General features: G+C 36.8%; 1 protein-coding gene across 1 annotated transcript; it reads left to right on the top strand.

The window, feature by feature from the left end:
• The first annotated feature begins 15,802 nt into the window (after positions 1–15,802).
• On the top strand, positions 15,803–16,919 carry LOC106356275 (transcription factor bHLH168-like). Its single transcript, XM_013796062.3, has 3 exons — positions 15,803–16,121; positions 16,272–16,589; positions 16,725–16,919. The coding sequence occupies exons 1-3, from the start codon at positions 15,978–15,980 to the stop codon at positions 16,791–16,793; spliced, it is 531 nt and encodes a 176-aa protein (XP_013651516.2). The 5' UTR covers positions 15,803–15,977; the 3' UTR covers positions 16,794–16,919.
• Positions 16,920–18,059: the final 1,140 nt, after the last annotated feature.

Raw genomic sequence — 18,059 nt, 5'->3', positions numbered from 1 at the left:
CTGTTCGTTACTTATATCTATACATATGTACTTAGAGCAGTTAACTGTCTAAAATTAGGTTCTCACAAAATCTTTTTTTTTTTTGACAAAAAGCTTTCAAATTTAAATAACATAAACTTTACAAGATAGGGTGGTAAAACCCTATAGTGAGATAATGTTTGCATGGACATATTAGAGTAATGAACGTATTAGAGTAATGGTTTAGTATGGTTCAATGTATTGTATTGGTTATCTCATTCCGGGTAATCAAAGTCTATATAAAGGCTAGTACATTGTAACTGTCATTTTAACGGAAATAAGAGATTACATTTTGATCATAACAAACTCTTTCATCTCTCTCGCTTGTTACTCAAGTAATAGAACACTTCATGATAGATAACATCTTATACCTATGAAACTACTTAGGTAAAAATTAGGAAAACCAACAATGAGATGAACAATAGTAGCTAGCATTTAGAGCGACGACCACGATGGCCATGCTTTCCTCTCTCTTGCACCGTCTTCCATTCCATATCTTGGTATTTGATAGGAGTTTTTGTCTCCCTCCCACCTCTTTTCAAGCCGAAAGAACTCAATGGTTCGATCTCGGCTTCATCCACATCACCTAGCACAGAGAAACAATAAGGACTCTAGAATACATTAGTGTTAGATATTGTGGTTAAGGGATCAACAAAATGTGTTTGGACCTCCTTGTTGATATTGTTTGATGGAGAAGTTTCCAGAAAAGGTCTTGTAGTGGGAGCAGACTGAAAATCTGCTAATAGGGATGTAGAAGTGAATAAGATTGGCTGTGGGGTTATCCTGTTGAATCTGCAAGGAAGAGATAGCATTAAACCTTGCAGCAGGTGTAACTTGGCCTTCCGTAGAAGTATCTGAGGCAACCACTAGTGGTTAGTGATCAGAAATCAAACCCGTAGCCGAGCTTGGAGCAGTTTTAACATTGGTGAATTTTTTCTGTTGAGAAGTGACAAGAAGACCATCCAATTCACGAACTGGTTCTGAATCGTAGGAGCCTCATAGGCCAAGTTAGCACTAGGAAGTCTTTCTTGGTCACTGAGTTCTTTTTGTTGGAATGTTGAAGTAGATGAGGCAGAATTCTCATTATGCTGGATAATGATGTCAATATCCACAATAGGTACATCATCACTAATAGCCACTGAATTTGACACCAAGATTGAATTCTCTGGGGTCTTAAGGGGCTGAAGGCACCTTTTCTCTTTATTGCCTAAACATCCACACCTCTAGCACGTAGAAGGGATCCAAGTATAGTCAACTTTAACCAAAAAGATATTGCCCTGCTTATTGAATTCCATTTCAACCAATACCTTGGCGTCACCCCTCAAAAGAAAATTATTACTTTAACAAACATGGAGTAGACCTAGTATTCCGATACTGCTATCTGTTACCAATAATTTGTGGCGCAATAATCATGATAAAGATATACATAGTTACAGTGCCGTCCCTACTAATTTGGTGGCTTAAAGCACATTAACTTAGTGTGGCCTCATATTTTTTACTATCAAGTAATTATATATTAGAATAATTTTTTTTGTAATTGAATAGTATTAGAGCTATATATTATAATAATATTTAAAATATGTTTTTCAATGATGAATCAATACTTAGCAAGATAATAATACATTTATTTTAATTTAGTAGGAAACTTATAATTATGGCAGTAAAACTAGTAATATATAGCTTTAAAAATTTAAGCAGTAGTATAATAAAACAAGATTAAGAATTTAATTTAAAATAAATAAAACATATGATACAGAAAATTATTAAGGAATGAAAATAATCTAAGAGAGTCGTATTGTTTTTTTATTTGTCAACAAAAGAATCATATTGTTAAGTAAGCAATATATTATATGAAAACTGACAGAAAAAATAGTGAAAGGATACATATGTTTTTAAAAAAGTGCATAATAGGAGTTGAACTCTCGTATGTGACGAGTATTAGCAAACAATCTGAAACTATTACACTAAAACATCCCTAAAGTTTTTCCAAAAAAAAAAAAAAAAAATCCCTAAAGTGTAGCCTCTGAAGCTATTTATTTGATTGTGGCCTAAAGCATATGTTCATGAGCTTTATGCAAAGGACGGGCATGCATAGTTACGGAATTAACCATGGATGGTTGTGGATTTAGCGTTTTCTCAAATAGTAGTCAATCAGTAATCAATCTGAGCTGCTTTTAATATATGGTCAACAGCTAGTTTTTCTGTGGTGGATTTTAAAAATTATGGACAGATAAAAAACATGTGCAAAATCACCAAGCCTAAAATTAGCAGTTACACTACAAGAAAACACATGCTTAACGACGAAAATTAACGAGGAAAAACAATCCTCGTAAATTTGCGTCGAGTTTACGACGAATTTACGTGAAAAACTAAAGTCATCGTTATTTCCTCGTAACGTAACGACAAAACTGTTTCGTCGTAAAGTGGATGTAACTTTACGAGTATTTTACGAGGAAAAACTATTTCCTCGTAAATACGACGTAAACTTTGCGTGGTATTTACGAGGGAATAGTTTACGTGTATTTAGCGAGGAAATTTTTGAATCCACCAACTTTATAGATGTTACACGTTTTTTTTGCCCACCTAATTAATTTTCGTCGTAAATTCATAGCAAAATTACAACTACCAGATTCGAATTTTCCTATAAATATGGATGTTTAAACATCATTTTAAACACACCAACAACAAAAAACGTGAAAGAAAAAAAAATGGCTGGCTCCGGGAATATTTACGAGTTGCGGAAGTGGATGTATATGCATAGAGATGCTAACGGGAGAGTGACGAAAGAATACCTTGCGGGTCTGGAGACATTTATGCATCAAGCAGATTCAACACCGCTCGCCCAAGAAAGTGGTAAGATGTTCTGTCCTTGTCGGAAATGCAACAATTCGAAACTGGCAAACCGTGAAAATGTTTGGAAGCATTTAATAAATAGAGGTTTCACGGCAAATTACTATATCTGGTTTCAACATGGAGAAGGTTTTAATTATGATCAGAATGAAGCTAGTAGTAGTAATAGCAATTTTCAGGAAAAAGAACCGGTTGATCATCATTTGCATAATGAACATAGTTACCAGCAAGAGGAGATGGTAGATTATGATAGGGTTCATGATATGGTAGCTGATGCATTCGTAGCTCATGATGGAGATGAAGAACCTAATATAGATGCAAAAAAGTTTTACGAAATGTTAAACGCGGCGAATCAACCACTTTACAGTGGTTGTAGAGAAGGTCTCTCTAAATTGTCGTTAGCTGCTAGAATGATGAATATTAAAACTGATCACAATCTACCTGAAAGTTGCATGAACGAATGGGCGGACTTGTTTAAAGAGTATTTGCCGGAAGACAATGTGTCTGCTGATTCTTATTATGAGATTCAGAAACTGGTTTATAGTCTTGGGTTGCCTTCTGAGATGATAGATGTTTGCATCGACAACTGCATGATCTATTGGGGAGATGATGAGAAGCTAGAAGAATGTCGATTCTGCAAGAAGCCACGATTCAAGCCGCAAGGACGGGGACGTAATAGGGTACCATACCAAAGGATGTGGTACCTACCAATTACAGACAGATTGAAAAGATTGTATCAATCAGAGCAGACTGCTGGAAAGATGAGATGGCATGCCGAGCATACTCAGACGGATGGTGAGATGACTCATCCATCAGATGCAAGAGCCTGGAAACATTTCAACAAAGTACATCCAGATTTCGCTAGCAATATCCGGAATGTGTATCTCGGATTATGCACAGATGGATTTAGTCCGTTCGGAATGTCAGGGAGACAATATTCATTGTGGCCAGTCTTTCTTACTCCATACAACCTGCCACCGGAGATGTGCATGCAACGGGAGTTACTATTCTTGACCATATTAATACCTGGTCCGAACCATCCAAAAAGGTCCCTGGATGTTTTCCTACAACCACTGATAAAAGAGTTGAAGGATTTGTGGTCAACAGGGGTGAGGACGTATGACTGTTCAACGAAGACGAATTTTACGATGCGAGCGATGCTTTTGTGGACCATAAGTGATTTCCCTGCCTATGGGATGTTGTCTGGATGGACTACACATGGGAGATTAGCTTGTCCATATTGTAATGGAACGACAGATGCGTTTCAACTGAAGAATGGTAGGAAGACAAGTTGGTTTGATTGTCACCGTCGATTTCTTCCCATTGGCCATCCTTACCGAAGAAACAAGAATTTGTTTAGGCACAAAAGGGTTGTGAGAGACACTCCTCCTCCATATCTAACTGGAGAACAAATTGAAGCGCAAATCGACTACTACGGAGCTAACGAAACAGTTCGTTGGGGTGGTAATTGGCATGTCCCTCGTAATATGCCAGATTCTTACGGTGTTCATCACAACTGGCACAAGAAGAGTATATTTTGGGAGTTGCCATATTGGAAGGATCTTCTTCTGCGCCACAACCTCGATGTGATGCATATAGAGAAGAATTTCTTTGAGAACATCATGAATACAATATTGAATGTCCCAGGGAAGACAAAAGACAACATAAAATCGAGGTTGGACTTGCCGGATATTTGCTCAAGAAGCGAGTTACATATTAAAAGCAATGGACAAGTTCCCGTTCCGATATTCAGATTATCTTCAGAAAAAAAGTCGGTGTTGTTCAACTGGGTGGCATCAGAAGTGAAGTTCCCCGATGGGTATGTTTCGAATCTCTCTAGATGTGTTGAAAAGGGTCAAAAGTTCTCCGGGATGAAGAGTCATGATTGTCATGTATTTATGCAACGACTACTGCCCTTTGCATTTGCGGAGCTACTTCCAACAAACGTACATGAAGCACTTGCAGGTACGTAGTGTATTATATCACAATAATTTACAAAATAATATATGACTAACAATGTGTTTAATTTTTTTTTGAATATAAAAGGCATTGGAGCATTTTTCAGGGATCTGAGCACACGCACTCTTAAAGAAGAAGTTGTGGAACAGCTTCAGGAGAACATTCCCATCTTATTGTGCAACTTGGAGAAGATATTTCCTCCCGGATTTTTTGACGTCATGGAGCATCTAGCTGTCCACCTCCCATATGAGGCATTGCTTCGTGGACCTGTACATTACGGATGGATGTATCAGTATGAGCGAGCCATGAAATATTTGAAGGGAAAAGCAAAGAACCTCGCCAAAGTTGAAGGTTCTATAATTGCTGGAAGTTTGACGGAAGAAGTTTCTCACTTCACATCGTACTACTTTGCGTCAAAAGTACGTACACGGAGAAGAGCTCCAAGAAGATATGATGATGGTGGTGTTGCGCCAACATATGCAGTTGCTGGTGTTCCAGACATCTTTAGCCAGATTGGGCGACTCGGTGGGAAGTGTAAAGAGGTTTGGTGGTCGAGTGAAGAAGACGCTCATAGTGCACACACCTATATTCTACTCAATTGCGAAGATCCATTGATGCGTTATTTTGAAAGGTAACATATATTGACACTTCGAAACACATATAAGTATAATTAATTGTATAATTGCGAGAGATTCATTCCTATAAAATGTGATTTTACAGCCTATTTGTTTCTCAAGTCGAAGAAACATTTCCTGGTATATCCACAAGTGACGTAGACAAAAGGAAAGATCAACACTTCATTAAGTGGTTGCGGAATCAGGTACTAACTAAAACTTTTTTTCATACATTATCTGTATTTCATTAACATTCTCTTTATTTTTGCAGGTTGATTATGACGACGACGATGCAGATTATCCTAAGTGGTTACACGAAGTAATTCAATCTCCACTTGTAAAGGTCACCACATCACAGATGTATTTCACACGAGGCTATACTTTTCATACATATGACTATGGTAGACAGCGGGCGACCAGTAACTATGGAATATGTGTGAAAGGGGAAACAGATTTCTACGGGATCTTGACGGAGATTATTGAAGTCGAATTTCCAGGGATACTGAAGCTGAAATGCGTCCTCTTCAAATGTGAATGGTTCGACCCCGTCGTCAACAGAGGTGTTCGGTCTAACAAATTCGGTGTAGTTGATGTCAACGGTGGACGAAGGTACAACAAATTCGAGCCTTTCATCTTAGCTTCACAAGCAGACCAAGTTAGCTTCCTTCCATACCCTCGGATGAGAGATTCAGGTATAAATTGGTTAGCAGTGATCAAAGTTACACCTCGAGGACGAATCATCAGTGGAGAAGAACCACCATTGCAAGAAGAACAGATAAATGAAGTCGAGGAACCTGAACAAGAAATTGATGACATCCTTCTCATTGATCCGCATAATCACGAGTACGAAGATCTTACCGATGATGCCACAGACGAAGCTGTTGAAGACGAGTTTAATGAAAATGATGATGTTTCTAGTGATGACGAGAATGTCGATGTATCCGATTGATGTATTTGTTTTATGAATAAGATGAGGGAGTTTGTTTTATGAATAAGATAATGTGGGGTTTGTTTTATGAATAAGGTAATGCTGGGAGTTTGTTTTATGAATAAGCAAATGTGGGATATTGTGGTTTGGAATGGAAATAAAGATGGAGTTTGGAATATATGAAGTAGAAAATAAGGAATATGGGGTTTCGGGTTTTTGGTTTCGGGTTTTGGGTTTTGGGTTTCGGGTTTGGGCTTTCGGGTTTCGGGGTTTGGGGTTCTAGGGATATATGAAGTAGAAAATTAAAGATGGGGGTTTGGAATATATGAAGTAGAAAATTAAAGATGGGGGTTTGGGTTTCGGGTTTCGGGTTTGGGGTTTCGGGTTTGGGGTTTCGGGTTTGGGGTTTCGGGTTTCGGGTTTGGGGTTTCGGGTTTAGGGTATGGGGTTTGGGGGTTGGGGTTTCGGGTTTCGGGTTTCGGGTTTCGGGTTTCTGATTCTAGGGATTTAAACATAACACTCGTTAATTCCACGTAAGCACAAATCGTCGTAAAGTCCACGCAGGATGAAATCGTCGTAAAGTCCACGCAGGATGAAATCGTCGTAAAGTCCACGTAGGATGAAATCGTCGTAAAGTCCACGCAGGATTAAATCGTCGTAAAGTCCACGTAAGACAACGAGGAAATAACGACGAAACCTAAAATTAAATATGGGGTTTGGGGTTCTAGGGATATATGAAGTAGAAAATTAAAGATGGGGGTTTGGAATATATGAAGTAGAAAATTAAAGATGGGGATTTGGGTTTCGGGTTTCGGGTTTCGGGTTTCGGGTTTGGGGTTTCGGGTTTGGGGTTTCGGGTTCCGGGTTTGGGGTTTCGGGTTTCGGGTTTCGGGTTTCGGGGTTGGGGTTTCGGGGTTGGGGTTTCGGGTTTGGGGTTTCGAGTTTCGGGTTTCGGGTTTGGGGTTTCGGGTTTTGGGTTTCGGGTTTCGGGGTTGGGGTTTCGGGGGTTTCGGGTTTGGGGTTTCGGGTTTCGGGTTTGGGGTTTGGAATATATGAAGTAGAAAATTAAAGATGGGGGTTTGGAATATATGAAGTAGAAAATAAGGAATATGGGGTTTGGGGTTTCGGGTTTGGGGTTTCGGGTTTGGGGTTTCGGGTTTCGGGTTTCGGGGTTGGGGTTTCGGGTTTCGGGTTTGGGGTTTCGGGTTTAGGGTATGGGGTTTGGGTGTTGGGGTTTCGGGTTTCGGGTTTCTGATTCTAGGGATTTAAACATAACACTCGTTAATTCCACGTAAGCACAAATCGTCGTAAAGTCCACGCAGGATGAAATCGTCGTAAAGTCCACGTAGGATGAAATCGTCGTAAAGTCCACGCAGGATGAAATCGTCGTAAAGTCCACGTAGCATAAAAGCGTCGTAAAGTCCACGTAAGACAACGAGGAAATAACGACGAAACCTAAAATTAAATATGGGGTTTGGAATATATGAAGTAGAAAATTAAAGATGGGGGTTTGGAATATATGAAGTAGAAAATAAGGAATATGGGGTTTGGGGTTTCGGGTTTCGGGTTTCAGGTTTCGGGTTTGGGGTTTGGGGTTTCGGGTTTCAGGTTTCGGGTTTGGGGTTCTAGGGATATATGAAGTAGAAAATTAAAGATGGGGGTTTGGAATATATGAAGTAAAAAATTAAAGATGGGGATTTGGGTTTCGGGTTTCGGGTTTGGGGTTTCGGGTTTGGGGTTTCGGGTTCCGGGTTTGGGGTTTCGGGTTTCGGGTTTCGGGTTTCGGGTTTCGGGTTTCGGGGTTGGGGTTTCGGGTTTGGGGTTTCGAGTTTCGGGTTTCGGGTTTGGGGTTTCGGGTTTTGGGTTTCGGGTTTCGGGGTTGGGGTTTCGGGTTTCGGGTTTGGGGTTTCGGGTTTCGGGTTTGGGGTTTGGAATATATGAAGTAGAAAATTAAAGATGGGGGTTTGGAATATATGAAGTAGAAAATAAGGAATATGGGTTTGGGGTTTCGGGTTTGGGGTTTCGGGTTTCGGGTTTGGGGTTTCGGGTTTCGGGTTTCGGGTTTCGGGGTTGGGTTTCGGGTTTCGGGTTTGGGGTTTGGGGTTTGGGGTTTGGGGTTTGGGGTTTCGGGTTTCGGGTTTGGGGTTCTAGGGATTTAAACATAACCCTCGTTAATTCCACGTAGGATGAAATCGTCGTAAAGACCACGTAAAAAGATTTAAACATAAATCACGTTAATTCCACGTAAGCAAAATCGTCGTAAAATACACGTAAAGAAAAACACGGGCCTTTGTGATTCCTCGCCATTTCCTCGTAAAAAAAAACACGGGCCTTTGTAACTGCTCGCTATTTCGTCGTAAATTTACGACGAATTTGCGACGATATGTAATCTTATATATACACCCGACCGCTCACTCTTTATTTCCTCTCTACTTCCTCTCTACTTCCTCTCCATTTCGTAGCAATGGTAAGCCTCTCTGATTCCTCTCTAATTTGGTTAGTTTAGGATATATTAGGTGGTTAGTATAGGGAATTTAGATAGGTTTGCGGATTTTATGTTATTTTGTGTTGATTAGGTGGATAATGTTGGAAAATATATTGTTGATGTTAATTTTAAAAATTTCATTTTTTTTTCCAGGTTCGAAAAGGAAGACTTACTGCCCATTACAGAGAGATCTTCGGTGAGCCGGGTAGTCGTTTAGACCCGGCCTCTTCTTCCGCTCCCAGTTCTTCGGGCCAGGAGACTGTCCCCGAGACTCAGTACACTCAGAGAGTCTCTGGGTCTACTTCTTCTAGTGCACCATCGGCTCCTCATGTGCCTCCTCCGATGCCTCCTCCTGTGCCTCCTCCGATGGCACCTCCGATGGTCGCTGATATTCATCCTGATCTGATGGTGCCTCCGAGTGCTCCTTACTCGCAGTACACGGTAGAGGACATTCTCAGTCTGCCAGGCAGAGAAGGTTTACCAGTCATCGACCCAGACCGACCGGACGGAACGTTGTGGTATGTTGCATTAATTTTTTTAATTCGTTTAAATATCTTTTATAACATTAAAAAATAATTTATATTTTAAATTTGTATTTTCCAGGTGGGGGGTTGACGGATGTCTTGCATCGGACGTAACCGACACGATCAAGGGTTACTTCTCCATGGCACATCCAAACTGGAGTAAGACGCCTCACTACGTCAGAAAGACGTGGTTCAAAATTTACGCTGTAAGTTTCTATTAATTAATTATATATTTTTTATTTTTCATGATTTATATATATACTTTCTAAAAAACTAATTGTTAATTTATTTTTTCCAACAGCAAAAATATAATTGGGCTTTGGGGATCACTGAGAGGGTGAGGAAGAAGTTTAACGCGAAAGCGAAAGTTCGCTTGTTGGACACGGTCTCCAACTGGAAGGGTGACTGGATCGTGAAGGGGTATGAGCGTGGCAAACCCGCTGAGCTCACCACGGACGTGTGGGATGGCCTCATCCGTTATTGGCGCCTTCCTGATTCGATTAGAATCGCCCAGGCTTGCTCTAACTCCCGTAACACGGTCGATGAGCACGGGAACGGGCCGATGCTTCACACTACGGGCCAAAAACCCCACGCCGGTGTCCGTTTGGAAATGGTAATTAAATATTTTATTAAATAATTTTTTTAATAATTATATTAATTTATTCTAACTTTCTTAACTGTTTTTTAGGCCAAAGAGACGGGACATCTCCCGTCTCTTATGGAACTTTACGAGAGGACCCACAAGAACAAGGCGGGCGTATTTGTAGATGGCAAGTCCGAGCAAATCTACAACGACGTAGTTGCTCGGGTTGAAGACCGCCAGACTCAGCTGACCCAGCAGTCTACCGACGGATTACCCGTCACCTTATCCACACTTGAAGTGGATAAGATTTACGAGGAGGTAAATTTTCAAAAAAATTAATTTTTAATTATTCATTTAATTTAACTTTAAATATTTACTTACAATATTTATTTTTTGTTTTTAAGGTTGTCCCTAAAAAAAAGGGACGGACATTGGGTATTGGTTCCGTCAACGATGTTCCGAGAGCGACATCGTCTTATGGTCAGCGACGGGATGATGAAGTCACGGAGCTGCGTAGAGAGTCCGCTCAGCTGCGTAACGAGTTGACCGCGACAAAATCTCGTATGGGTGGAGTCGAGGGCTTCTTAGACGTTATTGCGGCCACAAATCCGGAATGGGAGTCCATGTTGAGGAACATGCGACAACAACATCCCATTCATGGCGAGTCATCCGGCGACGTACATAACGAGGCGGATGTTACGAGGAGGAGTGATGAATTCTACCGGGCGATGAACGACCCTTAGTTTTTTTTTGTTGTTGTATTATATAAATTCAAAACTTATTTATTTATAAAATATTTTCATATGAATTTATTTTTATTTTGAATTTTAATTTATTATTAAATTAAATAATTTTAATTATTTTTTTATTATATTTTAAAATTCTGTAAAATAATAAAAACGAAGTAAATTCGTAGCTAATGTACGACCTCTTTACGTGGAAATCTTACGAGGAAATGACGAGAAACAGTTTACGAGTATTTTACGAGGAAGTATTTACGAGGAAATAACGAGGAAATGTTTACGACCATTTTACGAGGAAATCATTTCGTGGTTGTTACGTGTATTTTGCGAGGAAAATCTTTCAAGGTATTTACGTGTAGATTACGAGGAACTGTTTTCGAGTTATTTACGAGGAATTGTAGCGACGTCCTTACGAGGAATTGTAGCGACGTCTTTACGACGAATCGTTCTACTTCGTCTTTACGACGAAATATATTCCTCGCTAAGTTACGACGAATTAGCGAGGAAATATGTGTTACGACGGACGTGTAACGAGCAAACGCGTTTCCTCGCTAATTCGTCGTAAAGCCTCTTTTACGACGAAATAACGAGGAAAACCGCCCTCGTTAAGATTATGTTTTCTTGTAGTGTTAGCGAATAAAGTGGTCAGAAGACTTGACGAAATATATATACAAATGAGGAAAGACGACTTGCAAATGAGATTCTTCATTTCTTTGCGGCTAACATGTTTTGCATGTTTTCAGATGCTTTATTATTTTTAATTTAGTTTTGGAAACACTCTAGTTTTATTTCTGCTTATTGTGTCGTACGTGGCTTTATATAAATAAGAGATCGGACCGATCGGATTATAGAGTATCATATCAGTTGCGATTCACTGCAAAAAAATGTCAACCAATAAGTTGTAGTCATCATTTTTAAGTTCTCTTTCGAGTGAACCAGGAACCATAGTTATGTGACGACTGGATCATGAATCCCACTCTCATAAAACAAAATAATAATAAATAAATAATTTTTTTTGAAACATAATAAGAAGTATATATATAAATAACATACAGTTTATAGTAGTTTACTTCGTCCAGTTCCGTCATGCGAATTTTCAGAAGGAGAATTTTGGTTTAAGAATCATCACCTTTTTCTTTATATGTTATTCGAGTTTTGGTCAAGTTTTGATTTATTTATTTATTTTTATAAAATAGCTATCAGATAAAATTTATATCTACTTTTATTTGATTTAGGTTGAAATAGTTTTAATTTTAAGTTATTCGATTTTTAAACAAATTAATAATTATTTTGGAATTTATACTAAATTTTGTGATTATGCTTACAAATAGGATTCACTGGAATGCATAATATGATAATGTCAACGCTTTATAACAGAGTATTTATTTTTACCTAGGTATTTATATGAAAATATTTTTGATAGCCAAAAAAGTTATTCAGAAAATGATGTTCATCTAGTAAATAAGAACAAGTTCACTTTTCAATGTTACTGAATAAATAAAATTTAATAAAAAGTTATATAGTTTAGAGGACAAAAGTTTATCTTATGTGAATCAATAAAATCAAAATCAAATTTAACTATTACCAAAAATAAAGTAATAAACTATCACAAATAAATTTTTATATATCAAAATAGCGTCATCAAAATTTCTTTTATATATAGTATGTGTAGTTTATATATAGCTTTCTTTTGATTTGTTCCATTCAGTTTTTACCATATACAGATTCTGAAGTTTTTATAAAATGATTATCTATATTATATATATGATATAATCAAAATCCAACCGTATATATTCTTTATTTTAGTTTGGATTGGATCAATTTGGATTGGTTTTACCAGATTTCACCTTCTTACTTTTATTATCCCTCTACTAGAAACTGAAATCATAACATATTTCAAACCCATATATACGATGTGGCCGATCCTAACATGCACCCGCAATTTGGTCGTCGGATCTTCAAGTTAGTGAACTTTTAGATCGTTCCATGTAGACGTTCAGTTCTTGATGTTACAATAACTAAACAGTGTCTCGGTGAATGATGTCGGTATACAGCCAAACACTGCTCTAGTCCTTAATTTATGTAGGGAATGGCTTGTGTCCTTTTTTTTTGGAGAAATATGGGTTGTGCCCTTTCCTTGTACATGTTGAATAGTCTTAGCTTTTCTAACCAGTGATCAGATAATAAATATGTGCACCTTATTAATTGAACATGGAATTGATTTGCTGTGGTGTCTCTTTATCTATTTATTGGAAATACAAAACAATTTTTCCTTTATATGTCGATTGAATAAACACACTACTTTGTAAGGAATATTTCTTTTTTTTTGTCTATGATCATCTGACTATTATGCCATTGAAATGGTCTTTGATAAGAAGTTTGTACAAACCTACGTACTATATATACTTTCTAGCAGCTCATCACTGGACCAAAACTTATATAGTTTAAGTACTCGGTTAAAAAATATATACCATGTAGCTAGCCAAGGTCCTAGCACTACAAGAAAACATCGGTATTCTGACGGACATTCCGACGGAAAATGAAATCTTCAGAATTTCCGAGGAAATTCCTATATACCGACGGAATTCCGAGGAAACATTAATCCGTCGGTATATTCCGAGGAAATTCCGACGAACGAGTGATCGATCGATGCGTTTTTGGACATATACCCATCGATCGATCACATTGTTACGCTTTGGTCCATCTTAGTGATCGATCGATGCGTTTTTGGACATAAATCCATCGATCGATGCGTTTATAAAAAAACATTCGAGATTTTGAAACCCAAAACACTAGTTCCTCGGAATTTCCTCGGAATATTCCGAGGAAATTCTGAGGAACACTTGATATCCTCGATCGATCGATGGGATAATCTCATCGAACGATCACATTGTTACGCTTTGTTCCATCTTAGTGATCGATCGATGCGTTTTTGGACATAAATCCATCGATCGATTCGTTTATAAAAAAACATTCGAGATTTTGAAACCCCAAACACTAGTTCCTCGAAATTTCCTCGGAATATTCCGACGGAATTCCCAGGAAGAAAAGGGTTTCCTCGGAATTCCCTCGGAATATTCCGAGGAAATTCCGAGGAAATAGGGTTTTTAAACCGAAAACAACGTTTTGCGGTTTGAATAACACCTATATAACCCTTATTAAGTGTCTTACGTTCATTATGAAGTCAAAAATTTGTTCCTTACCCTATAATAAACACTTTTCCGATTGTATGAACGAAATCCCCACAACATAAGAGAAACACTTATACACTTTAATGAACGGTAAAGGGAATACTTACAATTCGTTTTGAAATTTGTTATTTCATGGTTTATGCTCATCTATACAAAGAATCCTCAATGGTATGCATTACAACTGTATAAGACATGAAATACGGCAAAAAAAATTGATGTTTTGAAACCCCAAACACTAGTTCCTCGGTATTTCCTCGGAATATTGCGAGGAAATTCCGAGGAACAATATAAATTGATAAAAATACATGCACAGGATATTCTTTTTCCTCGAATTAATGAAAATATTCCGAGGAAATTCCGACGGATATTTAAGTGGCCGTCGGAATTTCCTTGGAATATTTTCATTTAACCGGGCAAACAAGCCGCCAAATATTTCGCGAAAATTGAAATTGAAAATATTGAGGGAATTCCGACGGAAAATATCCGTCAGACCCAAGGTTTTATAAACTCGAACCGCATCTTCTTCCCCATTTCTCTCTTCTTCCTCTCCGGCGATCTCTCTCTCCTTCCGGCGTTCTCCACCTTCTCTCGCGATGATCTCTCCGGCGAATCCTTTCCATTCCCTTACAAATCATGTAAGGACCCTATCCCACTCTCTTAGGTCCTATTTGTTAGGTTTTTAAGTAGATTTGATGATTTTAGAAGATTTTTGATAGATTTTTGTTAGGGTGATTGGGTAGGATTGTGATTTGTTGTGTAATAGGTTTAGAATTGTGATTTGGTTGTGTTGAATTGATTTAGAACTTGTTTATTATTTTTGTATTTACAAAACGTTTTTTCTATATAAATTCGATTTTACAAAATGTTTTTGTATATAAATTCGATTTTTGGATTTATAAAAGATGATTTCATATTTATAAAAATATTTATATTTATTAAAACTAATTTTGTATTTATAAAACATTTTTTTGATTTATAAACACTATTTTTTTATTTTTGTATTTATAAAAACTATTTTTAAATATACAAAACGTTCTTTGTATATAAATTCGATTTTTGGATTTATAAAAGATGATTTCATATTTTAAAATTAATTTTGTATTTATAAAACATTTTTTGATTTATAAACACTATTTTATTATTTTTTGTATTTATAAAAACTATTTTGTATTTATAAAAAGATGATTTCATATCTATAAAAATATTTATATTTATCAAAACTAATTTTTTATTTATAAAACATTTTTTTGATTTATAAACACTATTTTATTATTTTTTGTATTTATAAAAACTATTTTGTATTTATAAAAAGATGATTTCATATTTATAAAAATATTTATATTTATTAAAACTAATTTTGTATTTATAAAACATTTTTTTTATTTATAAAAACTATTTTATTATTTTTTGTATTTTAAATATGTTTTCTATTTCAATTTTAATTTTATATTTTCGAATTTCAATTTAAAAAAATAAATTTATAATTTTTTTTTTAATTTTGGAAATATTCCGAGGAAGTGTATCCCTCGGAATATTCCGAGGAAGTGTATCCCTCGGAAATATTCCGAGGAAGTGTATCCGTCGGAAATTTCCGAGGGATTTCCGAGGAAAGATGAATTTCCGAGGAGTTATTTCCGAGGACTTTTTTCGTCGTTATGTCGTCGGAATAGCGTTATTCCGACGACATACCGACGATTTTTTCTCTCAGTATGCCGCTGTTTTCTTGTAGTGTAGAAATGTCCATATAATTTATCTTACGGATGAATAATCTATTTTCGTAAACTTTAGTATCTCGAACTTCGAAGAGTGAAAATTACAAGTAAAAGTGAAATTTACTTAGTAGAAAAGAATAATTAAGCACATTATTAAGTAGTGTGTAAGCTCATGGACGCAATCACAAGTACCATGAATTTCTTTGGAAAAATATCACTTTCCTTTAAACTTCCCAGCTCTTTCTATCAAAATTGAGATTTGCGACTCTCATCTGTCGCTCTCTCATTATGTCTTTATATATATAGAGTGATGAGATTGGGTTGAAAAGAGAGAAACAAAGTAACAGAAAAGCAAAAAAAAAAAAATTAAATGAGGAGGCAGAGGGGAAGAGAATTAGGAGAAGGAAGCTCAATGTCGTGGAAGGAACAGCGAAACCTCAGAGAGAAAGAGCGACGAATGCGCATGAAACATCTCTTCTTTACACTCTCTTCTCATGTTTCTCCCACTCATAGGGTCTGTTTTTCTTATAGAGCAAACTTAAAACAAGTGATCACTTATTGGCTTTTTACGTTCTAGCTATGTATATATATATTGATCATTAACATATTCATGCAAAAAAAACATGATGGTTTTTAATTAGGATTTTTTTGTTGGCTCTAACAGTTACCGGTGCCTCAGCTTATAGACCATTCGGCATCATACATGATGCAATTAAAAGAGAAGGTAAACACTTTGAGGGAGAAGAAAAAGACTTTGTTAGGAGAAGTCGGGAATCTCCCTGAAGGGTCATCGTTTATTCTGCCGAAGCTCAGTATTTGTTCGCGGGGCTCGATCATAAAAATGAATCTGATTATGGACCTGAACATGAAAAGAGTGATGCTACATGAGCTTGTTAGTGTTTTTGAAGAAGAAGGAGCTCAAGTTATGAGTGCTAATCTTCAAAACTTGAATGATAGGATCAATTACACAGTCACAGCTCAGGTACGTATTAGTACGCATCCACACATATATGTACATACACAAAGCACATGCATGTGTCAGTGACTCAGTGCCACGTTCTTTTAATAATAGTTTTGATTATGCATGTACGTAATCGCCTAAAATGAATATTTGCAGGCCATCATATGTCGAATCGGCATCGATCCATCGAGGATAGAAGAGAGATTAAGGGATATCATCTTTTGATAAAAAATTTAAAGCATTATTCTAAATTTCGAGTTATTAGCCTATGCGCAATGTTGTTTTAGGGTGTGTTTTTACGGGTTTACCAATGTATAAGGTTTTTAAACCATATATGAGTATTCTTTTTTATATGTTGTTTTCAGTTCGGTTATGTTAGCATGCGTAAGAGGATGTTTATCGTAGCTTTTTAAGTTGGGTCTCTTATCGTAATATAATATACAGTCTCTTAGCTTTTAACTAAAAAAACTAAGAAACGTCTCTTAAATAAGAGATATAAGACCATCCGCAATGGTGAGACTCATTGGAATCCTTAGCACAAGGGCATTTTGGATTAATCTTGGATTTAAAAAAAAAAAAAAGAAAAAAAGATGACCATTCACGGGCCGCCACGTAGTCAATGGGACCCGTGAACAGTGTAAGGATCAATCCTAATCAAAAGATTTTAAGACCATCAGCATTAGTGAACCCCATGGAAGGGGTTCACAAAGCATTTTTTTATTATTTTTTTTTTCTGTTTGATTTTTGTTTTAAAAAAAAAAAAAAATACTAATAGGACCAATCGCGGGCCGCCACGTGTCGTGGGGCCCGCGCTACAGTGATGATCCGGGTTCACTGGAGTGAACTCCCAAGAGACAGGTTCATAGCTTTTCATTATTTTAATTTTTTTTTTTTTGAAAATTGTGTGAACTCTCCTTGGAGTTCACCAATGATGATGCCCTAAGGATTCTTTTTTGCACAAACTCTAAGAAAGTGGGCTCCACATCCTCTAAGGATTCCCCTAAGAGCTCCCATTGTGGATGCTCTAAGAGACGTCTCTTAGTTAAAAGCTAAGAGACCGTATCTTATATTACGTTAAGAAACTCAACCTAAAAAACCTGCAATAAACATGCTCTAAAACCTTTTAACGGAAATTAGTCGATGATCAATATTATTAATACAGAATCATTGTTATTTTTTACCCTCAATATACCTTGGAATATTACTTAAATGCCACTGCACCTACCAACCAATACAAAGCTATTTATACAATCGTTGTTACTCTTCAGTTATTTATTCTACTTTATTTCCATAATTATAGGAACCCACTTCTAATATGTAGCGACAGTTATGTTTAAAAATAACTATTCCTATCTTTTGGTTTAAGCATATTCTGATGATTAATATGTATTATTCTATCCTCACACAAAAAAAAAAAAAAAAAATTCTTCTATCATACTCAAAATTAATTCTTTCGTTACATTACTACTACATGAATCATAACTAAGAAAA

Source organism: Brassica napus, chromosome C5 (assembly GCF_020379485.1).
Source record: "Brassica napus cultivar Da-Ae chromosome C5, Da-Ae, whole genome shotgun sequence".
Lineage (NCBI taxonomy): Eukaryota > Viridiplantae > Streptophyta > Magnoliopsida > Brassicales > Brassicaceae > Brassica > Brassica napus.
This window is presented reverse-complemented; position numbering and strand designations above follow the sequence as displayed.